This window comes from Rhinichthys klamathensis, unplaced genomic scaffold (genome assembly GCF_029890125.1).
Source record: "Rhinichthys klamathensis goyatoka isolate OS25496 unplaced genomic scaffold, OSU_Roscu_1.1 h1tg000574l_1, whole genome shotgun sequence".
NCBI lineage: Eukaryota > Metazoa > Chordata > Actinopteri > Cypriniformes > Leuciscidae > Rhinichthys > Rhinichthys klamathensis.
In genome coordinates, this window is record NW_026607038.1 from 377,501 (window position 1) to 388,083 (window position 10,583).

The 10,583-nt window shown below is 42.7% G+C and overlaps 2 protein-coding genes across 2 annotated transcripts in view; one reads left to right on the forward strand and one right to left on the reverse strand.

Annotated features, from left to right (window-relative positions):
- rpap3 (RNA polymerase II associated protein 3) overlaps positions 1-1,620 on the reverse strand; it is a 16,654-nt gene extending 15,034 nt beyond the window's left edge. Inside the window, exons 1-3 of the mRNA XM_056239933.1 lie at positions 1,448-1,620; positions 1,216-1,365; positions 803-913 (exon numbers count right to left, since the gene is read on the reverse strand). Coding sequence (XP_056095908.1) covers positions 803-913; positions 1,216-1,365; positions 1,448-1,597 — 411 coding nt within the window. The 5' untranslated portion in view covers positions 1,598-1,620. The remainder of the gene's footprint in view (positions 1-802; positions 914-1,215; positions 1,366-1,447) is intronic.
- Positions 1,621-3,266: 1,646 nt separating this feature from the next.
- LOC130075320 (mitochondrial inner membrane protease ATP23 homolog) lies at positions 3,267-6,479 on the forward strand. Its single transcript, XM_056239916.1, has 6 exons — positions 3,267-3,631; positions 4,276-4,321; positions 4,401-4,482; positions 4,557-4,694; positions 6,096-6,179; positions 6,267-6,479. The coding sequence occupies exons 1-6, from the start codon at positions 3,451-3,453 to the stop codon at positions 6,468-6,470; spliced, it is 735 nt and encodes a 244-aa protein (XP_056095891.1). The 5' UTR covers positions 3,267-3,450; the 3' UTR covers positions 6,471-6,479.
- The last annotated feature ends 4,104 nt before the right edge of the window (positions 6,480-10,583 follow it).

A 10,583-nucleotide genomic window follows, 5' to 3' on the forward strand; every position in this document is an offset into this window, starting at 1 on the left:
GAAAGCGTAACATCACACACACTCCTGTACGACCATATGAAAGCGTAACATCACACACACTCCTGTACGACCGTATGAAAGTGTAACATCACACACACTCCTGTACGACCATATGAAAGTGTAACATCACACACACTCCTGTACGACCATATGAAAGCGTAACATCACACACACTCCTGTACGACCGCATGAAAGCGTAACATCACACACACTCCTGTACGACCATATGAAAGTGTAACATCACACACACTCCTGTACGACCGTATGAAAGTGTAACATCACACACACTCCTGTACGACCGTATGAAAGCGTAACATCACACACACTCCTGTACGACCGCATGAAAGCGTAACATCACACACACTCCTGTACGACCGTATGAAAGTGTAACATCACACACACTCCTGTACGACCGCATGAAAGCGTAACATCACACACACTCCTGTACGACCATATGAAAGCGTAACATCACACACACTCCTGTACGACCATATGAAAGCGTAACATCACACACACTCCTGTACGACCATATGAAAGCGTAACATCACACACACTCCTGTACGACCATATGAAAGCGTAACATCACACACACTCCTGTACGACCATATGAAAGCGTAACATCACACACACTCCTGTACGACCATATGAAAGCGTAACATCACACACACTCCTGTACGACCATATGAAAGTGTAACATCACACACACTCCTGTACGACCGTATGAAAGCGTAACATCACACACACTCCTGTACGACCGCATGAAAGCAGAACTCATGATGAATCCTCAGTGGCGGCGTCACACCTTCTCTTTCTCAGTGAGCGCCAGATCTCGGTCCACCTGAACCCCCTCAGTGTCAGACTCGTTGGACTGCGCCGGCCTCTCCTCTGCGTCCATGCACTCCAGAGTCTTCTCCTGCAAACAAACTATGTTTATTGTTGAACAGTGATGGGGTAACACATTACAGATGACATGCGTTACGTAATCAGATTATTTTTGTGATGTAACGAGTAAAGTAACATATTACGAGTAGCATGCATTAAAATGTGAAGGTGTGTGTTACAGGCTATGTTGTTTAATGCATTACTATGTTAAACACTTGCAAAAAAGACGCATTACTTTCCATAAAAAGTAACTACAGTAAGTACAGTAATTAGTTGCTTTTTTAGGGAGTAACACATCACTTTTAAAAGTAACTTTTCCCAAAATCACATTACCACATCAAACTTGTCCCAGGCTTGATAATCGTAGGATTTAATCCGCTGCGTTTGCGTCTGATCCTTCAGAGCGCCGGCGCCGTTAGCCTGGCGTTTCACCCTCTTCTTCGTCTTTTTATAGTCTTTGTTCCTCACCGGCGGGAGTGTTTTCTGAAATAAATAAAATCTGTTTAAGTGGCGAAACAAAGACGGTAACCGTCACTGGTGTGAGCTCGGGGTCAGAGAGCTTTACTGGTGTGAGGCTGGTGTTTCCGGTGCGGAGCTGCTGGTCCTTCTCCTTCATCTCTTCCTCCCAGGAGTCCAGATCCTTCATGAAGCTCTGCAGGTCTTCTGCGTTCTGCCGCATCTGAATCTGCAGCTCCACGGCTTTATTCCCCGACATCACGACCCTCGCCGGACGCGCTCCGACCGCATCAGACCAACAGAGACGCCCTGCAACAGTTCATCACGATTACACACGCTCCTCCTCATGCCCAGCTCACGCCTCAGCTCTGTCTGGCTCCCACTACATGTCTTCTGTCAGACTACTGATATATATATATGTGTGTGTGCATGTACAGTCAGCAACATCTGAAGTGGATCAAAACCTTTCATCAAAGTTATACATGAATTCTTACGACAAACTCTGATGAACTGTTTTGATCCACTTCAAATTTTGACTATTAAATCCAATTCACGTTTATTTGTATGACGCTTTTCACAATACACATCATTTCAAGGCAGCTTTACAGAGACGGCATGAGTCCGTTTACAGTGTTCTGTTATCAGAGTTGTGCATTTCAGAAATGTACATATACAAAGTCACAGTTAGATAAAAATGTATTAATTTAAACAATGTAGTAATTGAATGCAGAAACAATGAGCTCACTGAAGTAATGACTACTATATATAAATTATGAATTTAACATGTTCTGAAGAAAACTGGATGTTTCTCGATGTTTAGTATGTGTGAGCAACAGCAATAGTGATGATTGCATTACCACGATAATATTCGCTGATTTTACAGTGAAAACAACAAATGTATGTACTATGGTATGTTGTCGGAAGCCACGGTTACCATGGTAACTGTTGAGAAGGAAACTGACAACAACGTGGCCCTGAAAAAGACCCTTGACCACAGATTAAAACGCGATTCGTCGAGAAATTATGGATCCAAATAAACTATATCATAACCTTCATAAATCAGACATTCCAGAACATTCGCTGTGTGTAAAGTACATCTACACATATACACACATAAACAGAGATATGTTACAGTAAAACACGGGTTAATGTCATGTTAACACGCATGTAAAATGTTTACTGGCCAAGTTAACTATAAACGTTTCATAAACGCCCGTGTAGAGAAGCTCATCCGAAATAGATCGGTTTAAAATAACCCTTTAACAGCAGTAAAGAGCAGAGCCAGATGTGCGTGTCCTACCTGTGCCGATGATGATGATGATAATGAAGAGTTTTGATCAATAGTTTGTGTTCAGCGCCATGACATCGCAAACTCCTCCTCTATGCGCATGCGCGAACAAACAAACGTCTAACGTACGGGCTCGCGCTGCTCGCGCTTGCTGTTGGCGCCGACAAAAAGCAACAGTAAAGTTCCGGAAGTAAAAACTTTCTCCATAAGGAAAAATAAATAAATAAATTCTACATAAGAAAATTGAGGTTAACTATACCTTTTAAACCTTTAAAAAGACAACCTTACGGTGAGCCACAAGGTTGATAATCAATGGTATTTGCTTCTGTTGAAACCGTCAGCCCACATTATTTCAACTTCGTATATATGTTTCAATATATATATATATATATATATATATATATATATATATATATATATATATATATATATATAAACAATAAAAAGTTGTTTATAATAAACATATTTCATATATTTTCCGACATATATAATTATATATAGTGATATTGATTCTATATTCACTCATATATTTTTATACTATACGTGACTGTGGAGTTATAATCATTATTGCGTTTGTCGTTTGATTTGGGGGCTTTTATTTTGAAAACACAAAAACACACACTTGACTGCATCTTATTTTGAGAGCACGCGTGATATGCGGGACATCTCACTGCGAAACGAAAACAAAAATAATAAAAAGTCTACACTAAATAGCTTAAGCGAAATCAAACAGCGTAAATAACTAAAATACTTTAATCCTCGCTTTCAATCACGTGACTCAGAGACGCTCGCGTGACCTTCGCGTACACGCGCAGCGCCAAGCAATGGCTGAGAGTGGCGCTAAAGAAGATAAAGAGCGCGAGAGTGACGCGAAGGACGAGAACTATGGCTATAGTCTATATCCCGAGCGAAGCGGCGGCAAGTACAAGCAGGGCTCGATCGGGGAGAGCCTCTTCACCTTCAAGCACAAGTGTCACATCATGCTGCAGTTCGCCATGGACACTAGTAAGGGCACATCAGCGCCTGTGCGCGTGCACGCGGCGCTCGCTCACCTGCTTCAGATGTTGTTTCTGGGGTTTATGATCGAACAACAATATTCATGTCATGTTTAAGATCAACTATATGCTGTATGGAAGCCACATGAGAATCACATTAGAATTATGATAGTAATTTCTTTTTAGATTAAGCCTAAAATGTATGAGAGAAAAAGTCCTAATTTCCACGTGATCTTGATTTTGTCTGTTTATCTCGTATTGTTCATCTCATTATTTTGAACAATTATTTCATTTCTGTTTTAATCTCATAGTCAAAATTTCAACTTTTTGTCTCATAATCTTTTTTACTTTATCATAATTATTACTGTCATAATTCTGTTTTTTTGTCATTTTGACTTTAATTTCATAATGGCTTGGTATTTTAAAAAAATCAACATTTTAATAATGAGTTTGACTTTTTATCACATAATTATGGCTAATGTCATTTCTATTTTTATCTCATAATTAGTGTCATAATTTTGACTTTTATATCATAATTATTATTGTCATAATTTTGACTTTTTTTATTTCATAATGACTTGGTATGTTATAATTTTGACTTTTTAATCATGAGTTTAACTTTTTATCTCATAATTATATCTCATTATGTCTCAGGCCCGTATGCTAAGCTCCTGCTGGCCGCGATGAGAAGCTCCGGCTGGTAAGGGCATCTTCATCATCATGTTCATCATCATCATCCTCTTCTTCATCACATGACTGATGTGTGTGTCTTTCCTCAGTGCGGTTCATAAAGACCGGCACTTCTCGTGTGAGGACTGTGACGGGACGGTTAGTGGCGGGTTCGACGCCGCCACCTCTCAGGTGTGTGTGAGGAAGCTGTGTGAGCCGAACACACACGTGCTGGTGTGTGTCTGACCGTGTGTGTGTGTGTGCAGATCGTCCTGTGCCAGAACAACATCCACCAGCAGGCTCACATGAACCGCGTGGTCACGCACGAGCTAATCCACGCCTTCGACCACTGCCGCGCGCGAGTCGACTGGTTCAGCAACCCCAGACACCTGGCCTGCTCAGAGGTGTGTGTGTGTGTGTGTGTGTGGTTACTGTCCTCTCCTGCACACCTGGCCTGCTCAGAGGTGTGTGTGTGTGTGTGTCTGTGTGGTTACTGTCCTCTCCTGCACACCTGGCCTGCTCAGAGGTGTGTGTGTGTGTGTGTGTGGTTACTGTCCTCTCCTGCACACCTGGCCTGCTCAGAGGTGTGTGTGTGTGTGTGTGTGTGTGGTTACTGTCCTCTCCTGCACACCTGGCCTGCTCAGAGGTGTGTGTGTGTGTGTGTGTGGTTACTGTCCTCTCCTGCACACCTGGCCTGCTCAGAGGTGTGTGTGTGTGTGTGTGGTTACTGTCCTCTCCTGCACACCTGGCCTGCTCAGAGGTGTGTGTGTGTGTGTGTGGTTACTGTCCTCTCCTGCACACCTGGCCTGCTCAGAGGTGTGTGTGTGTGTGTGTGGTTACTGTCCTCTCCTGCACACCTGGCCTGCTCAGAGGTGTGTGTGTGTGTGTGTGGTTACTGTCCTCTCCTGCACACCTGGCCTGCTCAGAGGTGTGTGTGTGTGTGTGTGTGGTTACTGTCCTCTCCTGCACACCTGGCCTGCTCAGAGGTGTGTGTGTGTGTGTGTGTGTGTTCACTGTCACTCTTGGTCATTTTTGAGCGAAACATTTTTAATTTGTTTTTTTGTTTTCTTTTTCTACTTTATCGGAATGGTCTGAAACTCGGTCCAGGTTTTGTCACTTGCACACACACACACACACACATAAATCATGGCCATGTTCTGAACAGGTTTAATGGTCCTGTAACAATATTCACACTTGAGCTCCTCGCGGTCAGAAATGGCGCACTGGAAATGAAGAGAGAGTTTCCTCTAGTGGAAGCGTTTGGAACTGCAGCCGAACAACATCTCACTGGAAGATCATTCACTGAGAGATCAGCCTCACACGCGGAGACCCCGCTGGACACGCTAGCCTCGCATCCACTCAGCTTTACAGGAAAACGCGGTTTTGAAAACATATATTTCATATAAAAATTGAAAATAGTATTTTTGTGCATTTTTCATAACAATAAACGTCAAATTCTGTTCATTTTAAAATTTACTTTTTAAAACGTTTCTCACTTCAGCAATAATCTGCCGAGTGTGTGTTTGAGAAGAGATCAAACTTCAGTCTGTCCTCTAAAGCGTTCAAGATTCACCAGTTTCAGTCGTAATGCTCAAAAAGTGAATAAATGGATTATAAATACAGCGTAAATATAATTTAGTGCCATACAATCCCCTAAAAATACTAAATATTAAATAAAAACCATTATCAAACTAAAATATAGTACATTAATTTCATTGAAAATAAAACACAAAAAAAAACACAAAGAGGACCAGAGGGTTAAAACGTGTGTGTGTGTGTGTGTGTGTTCACTCTCGCTCCTGCAGATCCGGGCCGCCAATCTGAGCGGAGACTGTTCCTTCCTCAACGAGGTCTCCAGATTCAACTTCGGCCTCAGAGAACACCATCAGGTAACTCAGAGTATCAGTCATGTGACTGAGTCCAGAAGGGTCATGTGACCGTCTCTAAAGGTCATGTGACTGTGTGTGTGTGTGCAGGAGTGTGTGCGGAGTCGAGCGCTGCGCTCCATCCTGGCGGTGCGTAAGGTGAGCAGGGAGGAGGCAGAGCTAGTGGTTGACGAGGTGTTTGACAGCTGCTTCCGAGACCACGCCCCCTTCGGGCGGATCCCACACACCAAGATGGACGCCAGGTTCTCCTTCAGGGACTTCGAGAGCCGCGACCGCTACCATGCTAACCTCTGATCACACGCGTTACCTTCACTGACACACCCACTCGCGTCCAGCTCGCGCCGGCCTCTGTCATCACCGTCACTGCAGCGTATCCGAGCGTCCGTCACCGATGGCCTCCGCTTTCTCCACTCATCTGAGAACATCGGCACATCTGACACTGAGAACCTCACGATTAAAGGATAGTTTCGAATCATTAAGAGTGACTGCAGGTTATTGAGCATGATGAGACAGCAGTGCAGGAGCGTCTCGGATCCACACGGGGGCGCTGCTCTCCACACCAACAGAACCGGCTCCTGGAACAACATCTACGGGACAACAAGAACTAAATATTTAAATGTTAAAATAATGATGGTCATAATGAGATGATAAATTATGCCACATAATTTCCACTTTTGAATTGTGATTTACAAAACCTTTTTTTTTTCTTATGTTGTGGAAATGAATTTATTTTGAAGAGCCAAAACCCACATAAAGCACTTCTAATTACGGGCAGTTTCTCTGTAAAACAATTAAAAGCTCAATAATAAACTCAAGTGAACATGATCAATTATAGTTGATGATAAAATTATTTTCTGATTAGCAACAGAGACTGGAGGGATTATTTACTGTTGACATTTCATCTTTCCCACACCACATGACCACTGAACATTATTAACTGATTAATTAAATGATAATTGTGAGAGGAGTGAGACGTGATGAACACTGTAAACGAGGACCGCACTCGTTTAATCAAACAGAGACTCGAAGCGTCTGCCTGACCCCTGACCCCTGATCAGCGGGAGGTTCATTAGCAGGGAGTCTGACCTCCAGCTCATTACCAGCACAGATGTGGCGGCGGGTCAAAGGTCACGGCTCCTGGCGCCTCTGATCAGTGATCAGGAGTCAGTGAAGTAAACACACTAATGAGGGCACTACACAGACAACAACAGATCACGCTCATTACTGACAGACAATCCTTTGACAACTTTACATGGATGGAGATATATATATATATATATTTATTTTGTTTAAATAAATACGCTAGATAAGATCAATTTATTTCAGCAATAATAACTGGGCATGTAGAAAACTGCTGTTTGATAGTTTATGGAGATTATTAATGTTCCAAACTACTATTGAAAGATGTTTCACAGCATAAAGTTTACAATATTCTATTGTTGTGGACAGATGTGTGTGTGTGTGTGTGTGTGTGTGTGTGTTTAATCGCAGGAAGAGTCTTTCCAACTGGGTGGCGCTAGAGGACCCTTATCATCCTCCGATACAGGCCTTTTTGTTCTGCACAGACACACACACTCCAACACGCTCACATACTCTCACACACACACACACACACACACTCCAACACGCTCACATACTCTCACACACACACTTCAACACTCACACACACACACACACACACACACTCCAACACGCTCACATACTCTCACACACACACACTTCAACACGCTCACATACTCTCTCTCACACACACACACAGTCTCTCTCTCACACACACACACACACACACAGTCTCTCTCTCACACACACACACACACACACACACACAGTCTCTCTCTCACACAAACACACACACTCCAACTTGCTCACATACTCTCTCTCACACACACACACACACACACACACATCAACACGCTCACATACTCTCTCTCACACACACACACACACACAGTCTCTCTCTTACACACACACACACACACACACACACACACAGTCTCTCTCTCACATACACACACACACATACAGTCTCTCTCACACACACACACTCCAACACGCTCACATACACACACACACACACTCCAACTCTCTCACACACACTCACATACTCAAACACAATCCAACACGCTCACATACACACACACACACACACACACACACACACACACACACAATCCAACACGCTCACATACACTCCAACACTCACACACACTCTCACACACACTCACATACTCAAACACAATCCAACACGCTCACATACATACACACACACACACACACACACACAATCCAACACGCTCACATACACACACACACACACACACACACAATCCAACACGCTCACATACACTCAAACACTCACACACACACTCACACACAATCCAACACGCTCACACACACACACACTCCAACATGCTCACATACACACACTTTCCAGTAGTAACGTGTGTAAACTTGTCATATTTCAGAAATCTGTGGCTTTATTCTCACTCACCAGCAGTTCCCCTTCACCCTCTTCTGCGCTGTGATTGGCTGGTCCTCCTGATGGGGGCGGAGTCATCACAGCTCATTAGCTCCAGTTTCTGATCCCAATCAGAGTTATTCTGAGAAGAAAGAAGAACCTTCTGACGGAGAGATTCAGATCAGAGCAGTCTCACACACACTCTCTCTCACACACACACACACACACTCACTCTCACACAGACACGCACACGCACTCTCGCACACAGACACACACACTCACACAGACACACACACTCTCTCTCACACACACACACAGACACACTCACTCTCACACAGACACGCACACGCACTCTCGCACACTCACACAGACACACACACTCTCTCTCACACACACTCCAACATGCTCACACACACAGTCTCTCTCTCTCACACACACACACACACACACACACACACTCTCTCTCACACACACACACAGACACACTCACTCTCACACAGACACGCACACGCACTCTCGCACACTCACACAGACACACACACTCTCTCTCACACACACTCCAACATGCTCACACACACAGTCTCTCTCTCTCACACACACACACACACACTCACAGACACACACGCACTCACACAGACACACACGCACTCACACACACTCTCACACAGACACACACGCACTCACACACAGTCTCTCTCTCTCACACACACTCACATACTCTCACACACACACACACACACAGTCTCTCTCTCTCACACACACACTCCAACACGCTCACACACACAGTCTCTCTCTCTCACACACACGCACTCTCACACAGACACACTCACACAGACACACACACTCTCTCTCACACACAGTTTTTAGTGTTTTTTTTATAAAGTTTAATAAAACTACTTTTTAAAAACTTTGTAAAAAAATGTCAACATCAAAAATGATAAAACATCAAATATATCAAACATCCAATAAACACCATGAAAACTGAATAAAAGTATAAAAAAGAAAACAAATCTAAAGTATCTAAATGTTATAATAAAGCCATAATATCATAAAATAAAAGTATCATAAAAAAATGATATCAGTAAGTCTTTGTTTTTACTTCAACTCAAGCAAAATAATTCAAGCAATTTCAACCCTTTCATACGAGATTCAATTACATATTTTAAGTCTTAAATTTAAAATAATATAGGTTGAAATGACAAGATGAAGATCAGCAGCTGAACTCAAGCTTTAAGCTGAAATAGTTAGATTCTTTTTTTATAATATAAAAAAATCATAAAAGTATCATACAAATATAAAACAAGTTTATCAGCTGAGTGTTTGCATGTCAATTACAGACAATAAGATCCTATTTAAATATTTGAGTCTTTAGTGACATTTATTTTTAGAGACTTACAAAAGCAGTTTTTCAAAGAGCAACAATATTCATAATTTAGACTTTAGACTGATGAAGATGTTGATCAGTAATAATCATCTTCTGGAGTGTTGGTCTGCGAAAGTGCTTTACGGTTCCTCAAAACCTCCTGATGGACAGATGTGACACGAGCAGAGCTCAGTGGATGATCGTGTCGTTACACGTGTGTGTGTGTGTGTGTGTGTCGCACATGTTCATTACTGCGTTTGAAGTGCAGCAGATCACAGACTGAAGAACCATCTGGGACTAAAACACACAAACAACATCATGTGTGTGTGTGTGTGAGTGTGAGTTTAACAGGGTCAGTGTACGAGCATCACGTCTTCTGTTACTACACGACCAGTATGGAGTAAAACATAAAAATAAAGAAAAGACCAAGTCCATATTATAGTGTGTTTTCTAGGGCAGTGGTTCCCAAACCTGTCCTCACGGCACCCCAACACTGCACGTTTTCTTTATCTCCCTAATCAAACACACCTGATTCAAAAATGAGCTGATGAGTTGAATCAGGTGTGTTTGATTAGGGAGATAAAGA

Bases quoted from the DNA above. Each gene is read 5' to 3' on its own strand.
- LOC130075320 (XM_056239916.1), top strand. From the start codon at position 3,451: ATGGCTGAGAGTGGCGCTAAAGAAGATAAAGAGCGCGAGAGTGACGCG. The intron at 3,632-4,275 runs GTAAGGGCACAT...ATTATGTCTCAG, and splicing joins GCAGTTCGCCATGGACACTA to GCCCGTATGCTAAGCTCCTG. The intron at 4,322-4,400 runs GTAAGGGCATCT...GTCTTTCCTCAG, and splicing joins GCGATGAGAAGCTCCGGCTG to TGCGGTTCATAAAGACCGGC.